Raw genomic sequence first — 18,624 nt, forward strand, 5'->3', positions numbered from 1 at the left:
ATCACTTTACCCTGCACGCAACCCACAATATCACTAACATCTACCAATATAGATCTAAAAAGACATCTATGCACGTGGATCAAGAGCGGGATCGATGGGTACGTACCATGATGGTGAGCGGGGAGGCGTACATTGCCGAGCCGAATATGACGCAGAGGATGCCGTAGAACACCAAGAGCATGCAGTTGAGCAGCGTCGCTAGGTACGGGTCCGACTTGAACTCCTCCACGTCCTTGTTCTTGATGATCCGCCAGAACGCCGGCCTGCACATGTACAAGCAAAAAGCAAGCGCCCCCTCATCAGAATCAAACCCTAATTACCAACCACCTTCCATAGAGAGTAGACTAGACAAGCGGACGAGGGGGATGGCGGCGGCGGCTTACACAGGGGAGAGGAAGAGGCCGAAGGAGATGACATTGCCGACGACGTTGCGGGCCGCGTCCGGGGAAATAATCTTGCTTTGCTCGCCGCGAGCGGGTGGGGACTTGGGATTGGTTTGGATTGGACGGCGCACGCGGCGAAAGGAAGGGAGAGAGAGAGAGCCAAAGCAATTGAGATTTGGGAGTCGGTTGAGGTCGAGGGATTAGCTTATATAGATAGACGCGGCGGGGGCGCGGTGTTTATCCGGTCTCGTGTTAGATCCTATGATTTGGTTAGTTAGCCTACGAGAACAAGTCACAAGTTTTTTTTACTATGCATCCAGTTCGTTGCTATCTCTATCTTTATCTACATGGATATTAACACGCACTGTTTTTGAGAGTCAAGACACCGTTTTGGTTTTAAGAGCTAAATAAATCCCAGATAATTACTAATGCACTGTTGAGTACACAGATTCTTTTCCTGTTCGTACTAGAGTATAGTAAGGAAAAACTGCTTGACCGAATCAAGGTCAAGATAACTAGTGTGATTCCTACACTGGGAGAACCGTGGATATGTAGGGAATAGAGAAATTCCACCCGCCTAAGTAAAGAACTGTTACACATAAAGAGGAAACTAATAAGGATAAGTAAGAAACAAGATTAAAGAAACCATATTTGATACCGGAATATTCGGTTTGATAACCTGCAACTAATTCCCCCTCTGGGTAATCTTTCACATTCGGCCAAAGAAGAAATTCTAAAATCTAGAAAGCCTATAGGCTGACGCCAAAGATTCCATCAAAAAAACCATATTTTGGTTGTGCTTCAACTATATCAACTGTACTTGAACGGTTAGATAATCATAGTCGATAATAACATCACAGCTCCCACCGCTATTGCAAAGCCGTACATGAAACCTTAGCTTCATACAGCTCCTCTATGATCAGAAAAAAAAAGGACTGTTTCGGTATTATCCCCCAGGTTTATCAGTTGCAGGTGAATCCTGTGAAACATCTCTCTCGAGGCTAGTAACAACACTTGGAAATGAAAAATGAGCTTAGCGGCTGTACCGGGTCAGGACCATAAACACCACGAGCCGGTTAAGCAACAGAAGCTGTGGGCGAAAGCACACTCGTCATTCTCAGACCTGCGGTCGAGGTACGTGCGAACAAGTTCCCATTCTCTATGTTTCATGGCCTATCAATGAAAGTCGGTATCAGGCTGGCTCGCTTGGCGGGTCGTCTCCTTATATACCTAAATCCTCGTTTCACTCATCTGTAAAGGTCTACCCTTCGAAAGGTAGGTTGAGTTCCCCCGTATGTAGCCAGCCACACTCTACTCGCAGGTAAAATATTGGCGTAGACAACAGAGAATGTGCTAGGTAGGAAACCAAAGGAACTCTTACTATACGAGAATTTGCAATTCAATATGACAACCGATCAGAAGGGATTGGACGATCCCAATGCGTTGCCCTCCTTCGCAATACCGGAACTATCTGACCGAGCTCCATCAACACAGAAAGCGGAAGGGACAGCAGATACGGATAGACTGGATCCGGAAAGGGATTTCAGCCAGTCCTTGCCTATTGCTGGGCTGGTTGTTTTGTCACGGTCCGATTAGTAGAAGGTGAGTGAGTAAGACGAGGCCCCCGAAGCGTAATGTAGAGCTATACTGCTCTTGTTTTTCCTTCCGCCCTGCTTAGGAGAACTTTGTCTAGAACCCACTTTAGCTAGCTTTCAAGGATACCATTACAGATGAGTGAAGCGAGTATACCGTTTCCGGAGCTCCCGAGGTAGCGCGGTAGCGGAAGCCCTTTCTAGTTCAAGCAGTTCCAATTCCTATTCTGCTTCACCGCTTACACCACACTCTATTGGTTCGCCTTGTGGTGCCTTTCGATCAAGGTCTACTTTGGTTGATCCACTTTCTTCTACAGCGCGTTATCCGCATCGAAGTTAGCCAGGTTCCTACCGCTTCTTGATATTATGGATTTTGCAATCCCTGAACGCCAGTGCTTCTACAACCAACGGATACTATTTAACATAAATAATAAGTAGAAATGGACAAACGAGTGTGGCTACACAGAGTGAGGAAAAAAACATGGTGGTACCAGCATTGCGTATCACTCACTATGCTTTATGTAATATGGCTTAAGCAATGGTAAAATGGGAGTCCTGAGCAAAGCACATCTGATCGATATGAATGAAAGATACATCCGTCTTTTCTTCTCCTTCGAAGGTTAGGTATCCGCTCGTTAGTTCAGCGTCGCATAAATACTGACTTTAAAAGGGGCGACTCCCGCCTGTGCTTAAGTTGTTTCAAGCTTGTAAAGACTCGCGATCGGAAGATTGACCTGGTTTTCTTTCAGCTGAAACTCTACCTAATGGTTCAGATTCCCCGGGTCCATGGGTCCATGGCCGCTTAGCTTAGACAGCCTTGTTAGAGACATGAATGCGGGGTTCGGTTTCCAATTGATTCGTATTCACCGGGACCTCCCCTTATTGGATTTTCTCCACTTTTCTAGTTGTTGTGGAAAGAATGTTGAGCAAATGAGTTTAAGGGGTGGTTTTCTGTTTACTTTTTTTCAGCCTACGTCGTCTCTCTTCCAGAACCTCACAATCATCAGTGTCTGAAGTTTCATGATGAATATTGGTTTCACATTTTATTGCTTACGTGAGGAAATATCAATTTGGAACTCGAATTTGTATTTGAGTTATGATGAGGAGTGAGGTAGATTCGCATTGTTGAAGAAAGCGAAGAAAAAGGATGCTGCTATGGCTTGCTTGTGGCTCTTTCTTCTATTGGCTAGTCTCAGGCATGATAGTTTCAATTTCTTTTGGAAAGCAAGTGCGGCTCAGTCATAAGTGTTAGTAATAGCATGAAGTAAGTTGTCGGTAGCCGGCATTAGGTAAAAGGAAAAGCTTCTCAAAAGCATCCAGAAATATCATAGAATGGTGATCGAGATCACCTTCACGGGAATCATCCTTTGCAAATTGGGGGAAGGGAACCAATCAAGTCACCAAGAAGTTCCCGAAACTTGGTTTAGTATTAAGGTTCTTCTCTTGCAGCGTTTAGTATTCAAGTTCTTCTCTTCCAGCCCCCCGGCCCCTCTTTGATAAGGAAAGTTTTCATTTCTCAAATAAAAAATGACAAATATGGTTCGATGGCTCTTCTCCACTAGCAGGTTTACTGCTTTCTATTTGCACTTTTGTATTAAGTTTCCTTATATATACGATTTTTTTTATTTTCTATTTGTCTATTTTTATTTATAGTGTGTTTTATTTCGATTATTCTTCTCCCAATTTGCAATCTTTTCGGAGCCTCCTTCATTATTACTCTTCCTCCAGAGATTCAGGATCCCTAAGCTCTAGCTCATTTAGCAGGGCTAAACTTCTATCTGAGCCTTTACGAGCAGGATCCTGGATGGGTTACGTTCATTCAGAACGAGCTTAATCACAATACCCCTCTGGAGGACATACCTGGACGGCTTAAGCTCTTCCTAATGGAAGAAAAGTTGTCTAGTATGCGACAAGATGTCATTCAGGAATTTGTGGCGCTTTATCAAAGAATAGGGCCTTATCTACCGATCGAGCCCTACTTGGTCGATGAAGCGCTTCGTTCCTATCTGGACCATATTCACGCAACTGATTCTTTCACTGTTCTCCAAGCGTCTTATCAAGATCTGCGGGAGAATGAGGGAGGATCTGTTTTCTTTAGAGATGTTGTTTCCCACAACCGGGATCTCCTTGAGGCGGAAAGCTCCGCAAGGAGGTGCCTGGAAGTGGAACAGAGGATCCTATGGGAAGAAATCCCCAAGAGCAAGGCAAGTCTCGAAAGAGCTGAGCACGAGCATGCTCTCGACTTGTTTAAGTCGGAGGATCTTAGAAGGGAATTAGAGAAAAAAAAGAGCGGGGTAGCTCAGTAATTCTGATTCTTTTCTCTTCCAGCCCCCGGGCGGGCCCCTCTTTCTTTTCTCTTCCAGCCCCCCGGCCCCTCTTTGATAAGGAAAGTTTTTATTTCTCAAATAAAAATGACAAATATGGTTCGATGGCTCTTCTCTACTAACCACAAGGATATTGGGACTCTCTATTTCATCTTCGGTGCCATTGCAGGAGTGATGGGCACATGCTTCTCCGTACTGATTCGTATGGAATTAGCCCGACCCGGCGATCAAATTCTTGGTGGGAATCATCAACTTTATAATGTTTTAATAACGGCTCATGCTTTTTTAATGATCTTTTTTATGGTTATGCCGGCGATGATAGGTGGATTTGGTAATTGGTTTGTTCCGATTCTGATAGGTGCACCTGACATGGCATTTCCACGATTAAATAATATATCATTCTGGTTGTTGCCACCAAGTCTCTTGCTCCTATTAAGCTCGGCCTTAGTAGAAGTGGGCAGCGGCACTGGGTGGACAGTCTATCCGCCCTTAAGTGGTATTACCAGCCATTCTGGAGGAGCAGTTGATTTAGCAATTTTTAGTCTTCATCTATCAGGTATTTCATCAATTTTAGGTTCTATCGATTTTATAACAACTATCTTCAACATGCGTGGACCTGGAATGACTATGCATAGATTACCACTTTTTGTGTGGTCCGTTCTAGTGACATCATTCCTACTTTTATTATCACTTCCGGTACTGGCGGGGGCAATTACAATGTTATTAACCGATCGAAACTTTAATACAACCTTTTTTGATCCTGCAGGAGGGGGAGACCCAATATTATACCAGCATCTCTTTTGGTTCTTCGGTCATCCAGAGGTGTATATTCTCATTCTGCCTGGTGTATAAAAATAGATGTATCTAAAACTAAAATACATCTAGATACATTCATTCCTCCGACAAGTATTTTCGGACGGAGGGAGTACATCACAGGAACTGAATTGAAATAAAACCCACTACTCCCTCTGTTCCATAATATATAAGAGCGTTTTTTTACATTAGTGTAATGTAAAAAAACGCTCTTCTATATTACGGGACGGAGGGAGTATATATTAGACCCAAGTCACAGGTTGCAAATTAACCAAATAGATGCAAACATATGTGCTTCTTTTGATTCCGCAATGATAATTAGTGTCACGTTTCTATAGATTTAGCCACGAAGTGCTAATTTTGCGACGATTGTATCTGCTACTGACATGACTATTTGATTCCTGGGGTTCTAGTATGTGCGGAAGTGCTAGACTTGTCAATGAGCATCAGCATCAGTTCTGTCCCTACGTGATGCCGGCGAGTTTGCCGCGCCGCAACCGCCTCTCGTTTGATTGTGATTCAGGTAATTACTTGGTCCCTGCCCTACTCTACCCCATGCTCTGTGGTGTCCGGCCATCGTGCCCGGCCATGTTGTGATCATAGCGCAGGGTTTGGCATGTGGGGTTCGTCATCTGGCCAGACATACTTTTGTGATATTGGTTGTAGGACTAAAACTCCTTTGCTATGGTCTATTACACAATATGTGATTTATACTCCTTTTTAGCAAGGCATGTGATATTGTAGGTGATATTGCTTAAGCTGTTCTGGAGTTGTGCTGTTACCAAGTGTATATGTTTTGTGTTTATCTGCCCTGAATATATAGTATTACATTCTTTAGAGCCATGTACCCTTTTACTCACTTTTTTTGTCATCATACACCCTCAACTTTTTCTTGTGTTGCATTCATTATAGAGAGACATGACTTGGTCTTTTGAGTTTTGAATAGTACAAGAGATTCCACTTCTGTCTATCCCAGTCGTGCTTGAGAACACTGCAACGACTCGGGTGCTTCTGATCCTCAACCCAAAGGAGGACATAGAGCCCTCGTCCCACGAGGACACCAGGCCTTCCCTGGATGTCGGTTCCCAATTTTCCAACATGGATGTGAATGGGCGAGGTCCACTCACCGGTCGTTGTTGAGTATATAGACGCATACACATACCCGAGACCGTCGCCATCCACGTACTTGTCGTCGTCCTCAAAGACGATAAGAGCCACAAAAAATGAGGCCAAGTTGCAGGCGCCATGGTTGCAACCTTCCGTTGCACGGGGCACCGTGGCAGAATAGTCTGATCCGTAGTCAGGGTTTAAGATGTCAGGATCTGTTAACTCTATCCGGCTCCCCGACACGAGATCTCATACAACTATCTTCAGTCTCTCCTCTTTCTCTCCTCATCTATCTCGTCTACAACACACGCAACAAGAACGCAGCCATGGCAACAGTCGATGACATAAGTGTCCAGGCAATTGGGCTCATTACGAGGGCGGAAATTGTTGATGGGGAAGAAGTGCTCGACGTCGTCCCTCCAGCTTTCCAGGAAGCCCAAGATCGAAGGTGTTTTGTGCACAGTGAGGTAGCGGCTTCAAAAGGCGTATCCAGAGAGGAGGCTACACCACGCCTTGCAGGCGAGGGAGGCGCAGATGAGGACAGTGGGCTCTTCCGACGGGATGCGGATGATGATCTCCTCCACGAGTTCTTACATATCCCACAGCTCCCGAAGAACCAGCGGCGCGATCATGGTTGCAAAGTTTTTCTGATGTTGACATGTACATTGGCGGAAAAACTTTGCGACCATGATGGCACCGCCAGTTGTTCGGGAGTTGTGGGATATGAAAGAACTCGTGGAGGAGATCCTCATTCGCACCCTGCCGGAAGAGCCCCCTGTCCTCATCCGCGCCTCCCTCGCCAGCAAAGCGTGGTGTAGCCTTCTCTCCGTCCACGCCTTCTGCAACCGCTACCTGATCGTGCACAAAATACCTCTGATCCCAGGCTTCCTGGAAAGCTGGAGGGACGACGTGAAGTGCTTCTTCCCCATCAACAACTTCCGCCCTCACAACGAGCCCAATCGCCAGGACACTTATGTCCTCGGCTGCTGCCATGGCCGCGTTCTTGTTGCGTGTGTTGTAGACGAGGTAGATGAGGAAGAGAAAGAGGAGAGATTCAAGATGGTTGTATGGGATCCCGCGTCGGGGAGCCGGACATAGTTACCAGATCCTGACATCTTAGACCCTGACTATGGGTCAGATATTCCGCCACGGTGCTCTGTGCAACGGAAGGTTGCAACCATGACGCCAGCAACTCGGCCTCATTTTTTGTGGCTCTTATTGTCTTTGAGAACGACAAGAAATACGTGGATGGCGACAGTCTAGGGTATGTGTATGCGTCTGTATACTCATCAGCGACCAGTGAGTGGTCCTACCGAATTCACATCCAAGTTGGAAAATTGGAAACCGGCATCCAGGGAAGGCCTGGTGTGCTCGTGGGACGAGCGTTCTACGTCCTCCTTTGGGTTGAGGATCAGAAACAGCCGAGGCGTTGCAGTGTTCTCAAAGCACGACTAGAAACACGACTTGGTTTCTTTTGAGTTTTGAATATTACAACTTGATAGATCATGCATTAGGTTAAGTTGAAACAGCTGGGTTCAGAGAGATATGATGTCAGGTTTCAGAGTTGTAGTTTTGTCACCTCTATACTCTGAACTCTTCTGCTGATGTCAGGTTTCAGAGTTGTAGTTTTGTCACCTCTATACTCTGAACTCTTTTACTGTAGCACGAGCTGTTATACTCAACACTGAAGCTAGTAAAAAACTGAGGCCCATGAAATTTCCTGCATTAAGTAGATTATATTTTGTTAAATTTCACACCGAAACAGGTCCCAAATTCAAGTGAAATTTCAAAGCAGTCCACAGGAATTCATCGGAAATTTTACTGGCAGCAGAGGATACTGAACTCCGGTAATCTGCTGAACATATATCGTAATTAATTGCCTAGAACAGATGACAGTTGTTACTTGATGCTTCGGCTAATACAGAAGTTCAGACCAGCAATGTCGTTCATCACCTCGAAGACTTTGCGCCAGCCGCTGCGGATGTCGCTGCTTCTCCGTCGGCGACCGTGCCACTCCACCCACTGGCCCCAGCAGCGTCGCCGCAAGCACCAGCTGCCGCACCTTGTGCCGTCACCGGAATCGAAGGTGACTACGAGAAAGGGGACACAAAGCACGAGCTACGGAGAGTATTTACTCTCTGTAAATTTTCATATACAAAATATAGTATACAACAATGTTGAACACATGCATAATTTGGAAGATCCTACACTGAGTACACAAGGGGTACAAAACGACTTACCGGTCAGCAGTAAACTCATGCCCCTTGCCAAGAACAATCACTGCAGCTAGAGAGTCAGCTATGCCACATGCTATGTAAGTCCTGAAGTCGGCTTCCAACTTCTCTGCAAACTGAAGTCAACTATCTGCCACACATAAATACATGTGTATTGTTAGAACAACGATGCTATCTACACTCATATGCCTCAGCAAAACAACGTCAGATAATCACTTGCAGATTGATGTCCTGATCAGTCTGAGCATAAGAATATCCACTGAAACAACTCTGTAAATAATAGATCTCTGAGTTGCTGCAGTGCTACCCATGCATGGAAATACAGAGTTGCTCCAGCCTGTCAGACCCGAGTTGGTCTGAAGATCAAGATTCAGAAACAATAACTGAAATGACTTTATAGCCTTACAACTTGGAGGAAAAAGAAGGAAAAGCAAAATGGAGTAGTTGGCTCTCTGAAGGCTCGCCGGAAAGCCAACAGCGACACAGGACGCTCTCGCAGCCGTTAGGTGCTGATCGGACGCCATCTGAGTCTTCATAACTAGCGAAGCGGTACGGGGACAGGAGAAGCACCAGAGTTGTCTCGTTCAAACTTAACTGAATCGACGATGCAGTGTTGAATTCTTCAGAGAACACATACTTGGGTCCTGACGCAGCCTTGTCATCTTAGCGAGTAGGTGGTTGTGCTATCACCTCCTCCAGCGCAAAAATCATTTCTGAGTTATACCTTTATGATGAAAGATATGCAGTGTGAGCATCTGCAATAACATAAATGCATAGACAGCTAAAAAAATCCTTTTCAGGTGATACACTCTTTTCAGATAAATGAGGAGACACTAAACACTATTCAGACAGCTAAAAAATCCGTTTTCTTGCAAAGCTGGGGGCGCAAACGTGGGCACGACTGCAAGCTGAAATGGATAGCTAGCAAACTCCTATAATTGCAGAGACCAGAACGAGTGCCCAGAGAGTTTGACCTCACATTTTTAAGCAACAAGGTCCCTTTCTAAATCTAGTCAGGGCCTAATGGTGTTCTTCTGAAACCCAAAAGAAAATAAGATGTGTGCTTCCTAATGAGCTGATCTGTCCATGTTTTTAGCTTCTCCAGTTACATGGTCAAACAATAGGTGATGCATGTCCAATGGGAAGACCATGGAATTTTCTGCACTACTGATGTTCACATTTACCTACAATCTCATATGTATATGCACAAAAGATTGGTTCATTTCAAAAAAAAAACATCCAAGGTAAAAATACCAAAATTGAAACAACTAGAATTATATGAGTTTGTTCTGTTCATAAACATATGAGTTTGTTCAGTTCATAAAAACATGGAATCCAACTAAACCTGTAGTAATCAGCACATTCAAAGAAGAAAACCCAGCAGTCACATCTAAAAGAAAGGTAGATGGCTAATCTCATTATTGAGAAAGGCTAGTCTATCATGGCCCAGATGATAACAACCACAAACCAGCATTTCAAGCTTCCTAGAAATATCTATCCTTGACTGCTTCAAAGACTCCCAGAAACTTCCTATGGGAAAAGGACCACAAGTAAAATGCTTGACTGACTCTGCTTCTTCCCGGAGTTCTAATCTACCTTGCCCAAGGCAACTCATCCACTTATTTGCTTCCATATCCCAGTTCCATAGTTCGTTACAGCAATGGATCCCACCATTCCCATACACACAGTCATCTGCCTTGTTTGTTGGTCATTTTCCCTATTGCCATTATGTGCATCATCCAGCAGACACCTTCTTCCCGGCAAGCCACTTTCTGCTGGTAGCACCATCACCTCCAACGATGGCACTTTTGCCCTGGGATTCTTCTCCCCCTCCAGCTCTGGCACAAAACAGTACTACATCGGCATATGGTACAAGAACATACCCGAAGACAACGTTGTGTGGGTTGCCAACCGTGCTATGCCGGTCACTGATCCTTCTTCTGCAACACTTGCCTTCACAAACGGATCTGATCTCGCCTTGTCAGACACCAACGGCCAGCTTCTATGGACGACAAACATCAGCGCTGCAGGAAATTCATCATCAGAGGCAACTGCTGGAAAAGCCACACTTTATAACAATGGGAATTTTATCCTTCGGTCACAGGGCATCATCTTATGGCAAAGCTTCGATTACCCGACCGACACTCTCCTTCCAGGTATGAACTTCAGGATCACCCACAAGACGCATGCACTACAACAGCTCATCTCTTGGAGAAACCCCCAAGACCCATCCCCAGGCAACTTCACATATGGTGCACACCCTGATGAGTTTCTGCAGCGTTTTGTATGGAATGGCTCAACACCATACAGGCGAAGTCCAGTATGGAATAACTTTTTGGTAGTCGGGCAGTATATCGGGAGTATAAAGTCCACAATTTACTTTACACTGCAAACTGTTGATGATGAGGTCTACATTTCCTTTGGAGTACCAGCACCAAGTGTCTCCTCATTAGTGCTAGTGAAGATGGACTGCTCCGGCAAGATGAAGATACGAACCTGGAATAGCAACGTGTCCAAATGGACTGACCTGCAGTCAGAACCTAACCAGGAATGCAACAAATATGGTTACTGTGGTCCATTTGGTTACTGTGACAACACACAGCCTATTGTGACATGCAAGTGTCTTGATGGCTTTGAGCCAAACAACAAACAGGACTGGACGGCCCGCAGGTTTTCACAGGGATGCCACCGGATGGAAGCACTACGATGTGGTCAAGGGGATGGCTTCTTAAATATGTCAAGCATGAAGGTTCCCGATCAGTTTGTGCATGTCAAGAATAGAAGCTTAGATGACTGCATAGCAGATTGCACCAGCAACTGCTCCTGCACGGCGTATGCTTATGCCAATATGAGCACCAAGGTTATCAATGGGGATGAAACTAGGTGCCTATTATGGATTGGAGATTTGATTGACACAGAGAAGCTCATGGGAGAAGGGGAAAACCTCTACATCCGGGTTAATGGATTCAGTGGTACAGTTTACTGTTTCTGTTTCTGTTTCTCTGCTTGCGCTAGTAGATATAGCCTCTATTTTGCGGGTCCAGTGGAGCTCCAGTAGTAACCCCCTTAGTACAGCTCAAAATTAGTATTTATGCCCCACCCCCCTATACATGTGTGCATTTTATAGAGCTTCTCCAGCCTTGCCATCTCAATGAGTATATGGTCGAGCTTTCACCTCCATTAGTAATACATTTACAATGGAAGAAATGCACCGTGAATATCTGCAGTAACATAATGAGTAGCATGAGTAGACACTAAACAGGTGATACGCTCTTTACAGATATGCAGTTGCACACGACAGCTAAAAATTACATTTTCCTTGCAAAGCCAGGGGCGCAAATGCGGGCAGGACTGCACACTCAATCGCGTAGCTGGCAAATCATATAATCGCAGGGAACAGGGTTATATACGTTATTCCACCCATAGTGTTTGACCTCACATCCTAATGTAATTTTTAAGCAACAAGCACATGGTTCCTTTGTACATTCGGTCAGGGTCCAATGGTGTTCTTCTGAAGCCCGAAAGAACAGAAAATGCGCTTCTTTATGAGGTGATATGTCCATGTTTTTAACTTATCCAGTTATAACTCACATGGTCAAACATTAGGTAAAGCAAGTCCAAAGGAAAGACCACAGAATTTTCTGCACCACTGATGTCTGACGTAAAGACCCATGATCTCATATGTATACGCACAAAAGATAAGTTTCTTTCAAAAAACATCTAAGGTAACATATCAAAACCGACAAGGGGTTTATTCCAAGTAAAATTGTAGTGATCAGCACATTCAAACAACAAAACCAGCAGTCACACCGAAAAGAAAAGTAAATGGCTATTCTGTTTGCTGAGAAAGGTAGTCCATGATAGTCCAGATGATAGCAACCAACCCAACATTTTCAAACTTCCTAGAAACATCTCTCTTTGACTACTTCCAAGATTCCCACTTTCCCAGTAGCTTCCTGTGGAAAAAGGAGCGCAAATAAAATGCTTGACTGGCTCTGCCTCAGTTCTGATGTGCATTGTCCAAGGCAACTCATCCACTTCTTTGCTTCCATACCCCAGTTCTACAGTTCACTACAGCAATGGATCCCCTTCCCCTACACACAATCATCTGGCTTGTTTGTTGGTCATTTTGGTTATTCCCGTTCTGTGCATCATCCGGCAGCCACCTTCTTCCCGACAAGCCGCTTTCTGTTGGAAGCACCATCACCTCCGATGACGGCACTTTTGCCCTGGGATTCTTCTCCCTGTCCAGCTCCAGCACAAAACATTACTACGTCGGCATATGGTACAAGAACATACCCGAAGGCAACTTTGTGTGGGTTGCCAACCGTGCTATGCCCATAACTGATCCTTCTTCTGCAACACTCGCGTTCACAAGCGGATCCAATCTCGCCTTGTCAGACACCAAAGGTACGCTTCTCTGGACGACAAACATCAGCGCTGCAGGAAATTCATCGTCAGAGGCAACTGGTGGAAAAGCCATGCTTGATAACAATGGGAATTTTATCCTTCAGTCATCACATGGCACCATCTTATGGCAAAGCTTTGATTACCCGACCGACACTCTCCTTCCAGGTATGAACCTCACGATCACCCACAAGACGCATGCACTAAAACGGCTCATCTCTTGGAGAAGCCCCCAAGACCCGTCCCCAGGCAACTTCTCATCTGGTGCAGACCCTGATGAGTTTCGACAGCGTTTTATATGGAATGGCTCAACCCCATACCTGCGAGGTTCAATATGGAACAACAATTTGGTAATTGGACAGTATGTCGAGAGTATCAAGTCCACAATTTACTATAGACTGCTTACTATTGATGATGAGGTCTACGCTTCCTTTGGACTGCCGCCACCAAGTGTCGCATTAGTGCAAATGAAGATTGACTACTCAGGCAAGATAAAAACACGAGTCTGGAATAGCAACATGTCCAAATGGACTGACCTGTGGTCAGGACCTAACCACGAATGCAACAAATTTGGTTATTGTGGTCCATTTGGTTACTGCGACAACACGCAGCCTATTGTGACATGCAAGTGTCTTGATGGCTTTGAGCCAAACAACAAACAAGACTGGACGGCCAGCAGGTTTTCACAGGGATGTCACCGAATGGAAGCAATTACATGTGGTCAAGGGGATGGCTTCTTAAATATGTCAACCATGAAGATTCCCAGCCAGTTCTTGTATGTCAAGAATAGAAGCTTAGATGAATGCATAGCAGAATGCACCAGCAACTGCTCCTGCACGGCCTTTACTTACACCAATATGAGCATTGATGCTATCAATGGGGATGAAACTAGGTGCCTATTATGGACCAGAGATTTGATCGACATGGAGAAGCTCATTGGACAAGGGGAAACCCTCTATATCCGGGTTAATGGATTGAGTGGTACAGTTTACTGTTTCTGTTTCTCTGCTTGTGCTGTTAGATATACTCCTCTATTTCCGGGCCCAGTGGAGCTCCAGTAATATCCTCTAGAGTTATATGTACAATGTGAGTACAAGATAGGTTTAAGTTAGTAGTGGCGGGCAAATATTAGAGGGTAAAGACTTTATAATGCCATTATGATAGAACAGTTTGGTGTAACATATATGCAGTGTGTGAATCACTACAATCTTTTTTATACAAAAAGACAATAGCTTATTCAATTGGAGGGTGCAGATTAGGAGCCACTGGATGCAGCATGAAAATATGAGCATGCAGTGGTTCACAATATTCCAGATAATGTTTATAAAGTTAGTTAGCATGTAAAGCACTTCCATCTGAAACATTTATTAATGAACAGCTTCTAATACATGTTTCAAACATTGAGGTGTCCAGAAACATTTTGCCAGCCGCCAACACAGTTATTACAGAGTGTATATATATATCCAATCTCAGCCAATGTATAGGAAGTGAGCCTAGCTCATATTGGCGGGAGAGTCAGTGTACAGTCCCACAACCCTGGTTCGAGTCCTATTTCATTGGACTTGAATTTGGTGTACAATCTACTACCTCTGTTTATAAATATAAGACGTTGTGGCAGTTCAATTTAAACTGCCAAAATGTCTTATATTTAGGAACAGAGGGTATATTTCCTATTAATAGAAAATGTAGTTGCTCGTAATAGTTCATAGAATCCATTTCTATACATACCTATAAAAGGAAACCTTCGCGTTCTGGCATAAGTTGTATATGCCATCTGATTATAGTGTATAAAAGAATAGGGCATGACAACCACTCCATCCAGTTCAACAAAACATGTTGTGTGCGTTTAGTGTTAAGTATCAGGCAGACATTTTGTATGTCCCAAATGTTACCATACTCGTGATGCAATTGTTCATGTGAGAAATAGATTGCTTGAGAATTGAAACAATGTGCATGTAGTTCATACTTGTAAGAAATATTTGGCTTGTGAAACTAACTATTTAGCAAATCTTTAAATTATGTTTGCTTACAGATTGAATTTTGGCAGATAAAAAGCGGAAGAGCATTGTTTTAAAAATTACACTGCCAGTCGTGTCAAGTTTGCTCATAGTCATATGTGTGTGGCTTGTTTGGATCTGCAACTTGGGAGGTAGAACACAGTTCCATATTTTTCTCGTATATTTCCCCCAAGCATGTTTGCGCAGGGCAATGTTATTCCATATTTCTATGTGCTATGTCCCTTTATTATAATGTTTGCAATCAATGTTCCTGGTAGGCAAACAAAAAAACAAGAAAAATTTGAAGAAGGTGATGTCAGGAACTTCGAGCACTTCTGTTGAACTTCACGATGGAAACTTAAAGTATCCTTTTATAAGCTTCAAAGAAATTGTACTTGCAACAAACAATTTCTCTAACTCCAACATGCTTGGACATGGAGGTTTTGGCAATGTTTACAAGGTAACATGAAATTTTCTCTTATAGAGCAACATAACTGTGTTTCCCTCTTGTTTGAACTAAAAGTATCAAGTGCTCAGGGGACATTAGAAGATGGTACAAAAATTGCTGTGAAAAGGCTTAGTAAGGGTTCTGGCCAGGGGGTAATGGAGTTCAGAAATGAAGTAATACTCATTGCGAAGTTGCAGCACCAAAACTTGGTTAGACTTCTAGGTTTCTGCATCCATGGAGATGAGAAACTATTGATATATGAATATTTACCTAACAAGAGTCTAGACGCCATGCTTTTCGGTATGTTCTGCTTACGTCTTGACAAATTTCAGTAAGTAATGAAATCAACCAGAATGGCTGATATTATCCCTCAATTGATGCTATGGTAGCAGATGCCACAAGAAAATCAATGCTTGATTGGCCGATGAGATTCGAGATAATCAAAGGGGTAGCTAGAGGACTTCTTTATCTTCATCAAGATTCAAGGCTGAAGATAATTCACAGGGATCTCAAAGCAAGCAACATATTATTAGATGCCGAAATGAGCCCTAAGATATCTGATTTTGGTATGGCAAGGATATTTGGTGGCAATCAGCAGCAAGAAAATACCAACCGTGTCGTTGGCACATAGTAAGAGATATACTGCATGAATTATCTTTATGCATTATTCTTGTGCTTGACCAAAATTTTGTTCTGTGTTCAAACAGCGGTTACATGTCCCCTGAATATGTTTTGAAAGGAGTGTTTTCTGTCAAGTCTGATGTATATAGCTTTGGAGTTTTACTACTGGAGATTGTGAGTGGCTCAAAGATCAGCTCTGTGCACCTAAAAGCAGACTTCAGCAGCATTATAGCCTATGTAAGTAAAATGACATGTTCGAATTTCTGCAAGTATAGAAAATATATGCATCTTGAAAGGGTAAAGAATGGATGCAGGCATGGAGCTTATGGAAGGATGGGAACACACAGGATTTTGTTGACTCGTCAATTGTGGGGAGCTGCTCACTTAATGAAACTTCACGGTGCATCCATATCGGACTCTTATGTGTTCAAGGCAGACCAAATGCGCGGCCACTAGTGTCATCAATCGTGTCCTTCCTGGAAAATGGAGATATATCCCTTCCAACTCCAAAAGAGCCCATGTATTTTGCAGAAGATAACTATGGTACTGATGGAGCAGCAGAAAATACTGCAAAGTCTGCAAATAACATGAGCATTACAGTACTGGAGGGACGCTAGCACCTAGCAGTCCAATTTCTGCATATTTTTAGGCACTTTTTACAACTGTATACCGGATAAGAAACTGGTATTTGTATTGAAGAACAAGAAGCTTTGTTTTAATATAGATAATGTATTTCAACTCCAGTAGCTCCCACGGCAAAATGGGAGAGGTCGAAATGTTCTTATTAAAGACCCTTCTCACCAAGAATTTTGTATGCACAAAAGAAGGCAAGTTAAGCTTTTTTTTTTGGTATCCTTAGTAGGACTCTGTATTTCTTAATTTTGCATGCAATTTGTGTCTTGGTTACTATGGAACTTTTTTTAAGTACAAGTATGGAAGTAAGAAAAAGTGAAAGTTATCTGATACGTCACTTTATTGCATCAAAATATACACAATGCTTACCTAGAAGAAAAGACATCCTGTAGCACTGATCCAGAATGCTTAAAGTATACAATATAACCCTTAACTAAGCAAGTGCCATCGGTCCAGAAATGAGAAACTTATGTAGGAGAATGTGAACCCTTATCAATACCAAGGTTATGTGTCGCCTCTTTTTTGGGTTTTCGATAAATACCACACGCCACTTGAACGAGACATTGATCAACTACGTAGTGCTACTCTTTGAAATATGTTGAAATAAGCTTTTAGAGGAGCACAGAAGCACCTTAAAGATTCCTTTCAAACTTGAAAGGATAAACTGGTTTGTGAAAAATTGTAAAATATGCCACTAGCATTTTCACAAACACCTTGTGCCCACTCTAGCTCACTGCTCATGGGCACCAACCGAGGACACCCCGCCTCGAGATCCCGTAACAAAGGCCAAAGGGCATAGGTTGTATGGCTCAATTGGCATGTAGAGCACGCACCTTTGAGAAGCTCTCGCTCCCGCGCTCCGCCCGGACGGCGTGGCGTGGCGGCCCGTCTTGGCCAGCTCCCCGTCCATATCTGCCGCCCGTCGTGAGCCCGTACTGGCTCCAAATGTGAGGCCGGGAGGGGGGGGGGGGGCGGGGGGAGGAAGAAGGTTGCGCCAATATTTCTCCTCCTCCCGTCGGAGATGCGGCGTCTCCGTACCCCGCCGTTCTGCTCCTGTCGACAAACCTCCTTCCTTCCTCTCGCGCAGTTTTTTTTAGGCAATCCTAACGCGCAGCGGCACCTGGACCAGGGCCCAAGGGCTTTCTTTGGTGATTCGGCTCAGCTCGGCCCAATCCAGCCAGGGTTACGGGCCTGACATTCCACGCAGCTCTCAGGAAAACGCAGTTCCTCAAAAAAACGTCGTCTCCAAACAAGCTATCTAGACTCCCCTCTCGTTAGGGTTTTGCTTCCTCTCGGCGGCGGCGGCGATTTCTTCACCCCCCACCGTAGAGAACCTGATCTACGCTGCCTCCCTCCCCTCGCCGGTGATCTGGGGCTCGTGGGCCTCGACGATGGCGGGATCGGAGGAAGTGATGGGGACAATACCGCCTGCGGAACCAGCTTCTTCAGGCAAGAGATCTAAGGAGGACGGCGCGCCCACGGGCGTGGCAGATGCTGATCTGGAAGCAATGATGGCGGAGCTCGGATTGAAGGAAGGAGACTTGCAAGATGTCGTGGTTGAGGAGGAGGAACTCCCTGAAGAATCAACCAGATGGATGGCCCTTGCTAGGGTTCATACAAAGAAAACGTACAGCCAATATTGGTTTTTCAAGAACATGAGGGTTGCTTGGGATCTGGCCAAGGAGGTGAAAATCAGACCGCTGGAAGACAATCTGTACACGCTGCAATTCTTGTGCCTAGGCGACTGGGAACGGGTAATGCAAGATGGCCCTTGGACGTTCAAGGGAAAAGCGGTGGTCATTACTCCTTATGATGGTTTCACAAAGCCCTCCCTGATTGATCTCACAAAAATAGAAATATGGATGCAAATCCATGACCTGCCCGATGGATTTTATCCAAAGATCAAAGCGCTCTCAGCCACGGTGGGAGAATTCATATACGCCGAACCAAAATCTCAGGACTTTGAAGGGAATTTTGCACGCGTTCGCGTGAGGATTGACGTGACTAAACCCTTGAAGAATGCCGTTTCACTGGTGATCAAGAAGAAGGAAGGTATGCAGCGTGT

General features: G+C 44.4%; 1 protein-coding gene, 1 long non-coding RNA gene and 1 pseudogene across 4 annotated transcripts; 2 read left to right on the plus strand and 1 right to left on the minus strand.

Annotated features, from left to right (window-relative positions):
• The first annotated feature begins 2,865 nt into the window (after window positions 1-2,865).
• LOC123142166 (uncharacterized) lies at window positions 2,866-4,263 on the plus strand (annotated as a pseudogene).
• A 4,399-nt stretch (window positions 4,264-8,662) lies between these two features.
• LOC123146154 (uncharacterized) lies at window positions 8,663-17,655 on the minus strand. Its single transcript, XR_006472628.1, has 2 exons — window positions 17,393-17,655; window positions 8,663-9,177 (listed from the first exon to the last, which is right to left on the minus strand). It is a non-coding gene; the product is annotated as an uncharacterized lncRNA (long non-coding RNA).
• Window positions 9,993-16,747, plus strand: LOC123146148 (G-type lectin S-receptor-like serine/threonine-protein kinase B120). 3 transcript variants are annotated; one of them, XM_044565738.1, is made up of 8 exons: window positions 12,533-12,863; window positions 13,029-13,841; window positions 14,908-15,009; window positions 15,136-15,317; window positions 15,395-15,605; window positions 15,698-15,935; window positions 16,013-16,163; window positions 16,241-16,747. In XM_044565738.1, the coding sequence occupies exons 1-8, from the start codon at window positions 12,533-12,535 to the stop codon at window positions 16,541-16,543; spliced, it is 2,331 nt and encodes a 776-aa protein (XP_044421673.1). In that variant the 3' UTR covers window positions 16,544-16,747. The 3 variants fall into 3 exon arrangements, with proteins under 3 accessions (XP_044421671.1, XP_044421673.1, XP_044421672.1); XM_044565736.1 differs by lacking the exons at window positions 12,533-12,863; window positions 13,029-13,841 and adding an exon at window positions 9,993-11,425; XM_044565737.1 differs by having other exon boundaries at window positions 12,533-13,841.
• Window positions 17,656-18,624: the final 969 nt, after the last annotated feature.

The sequence above is a fragment of the Triticum aestivum genome, chromosome 6D (assembly GCF_018294505.1).
Source record: "Triticum aestivum cultivar Chinese Spring chromosome 6D, IWGSC CS RefSeq v2.1, whole genome shotgun sequence".
Lineage (NCBI taxonomy): Eukaryota > Viridiplantae > Streptophyta > Magnoliopsida > Poales > Poaceae > Triticum > Triticum aestivum.

What these genes read in the sequence shown, in the direction of transcription:
- LOC123146148 (XM_044565736.1), top strand. Translation starts at nt 10,114, where the DNA reads ATGGATCCCACCATTCCCATACACACAGTCATCTGCCTTGTTTGTTGG. An exon ending in CCGGGTTAATGGATTCAGTG is followed by an intron (nt 11,426 to 14,907) that starts GTACAGTTTACT and finishes GAATTTTGGCAG; the next exon opens with ATAAAAAGCGGAAGAGCATT. An exon ending in TCTAGACGCCATGCTTTTCG is followed by an intron (nt 15,606 to 15,697) that starts GTATGTTCTGCT and finishes CTATGGTAGCAG; the next exon opens with ATGCCACAAGAAAATCAATG.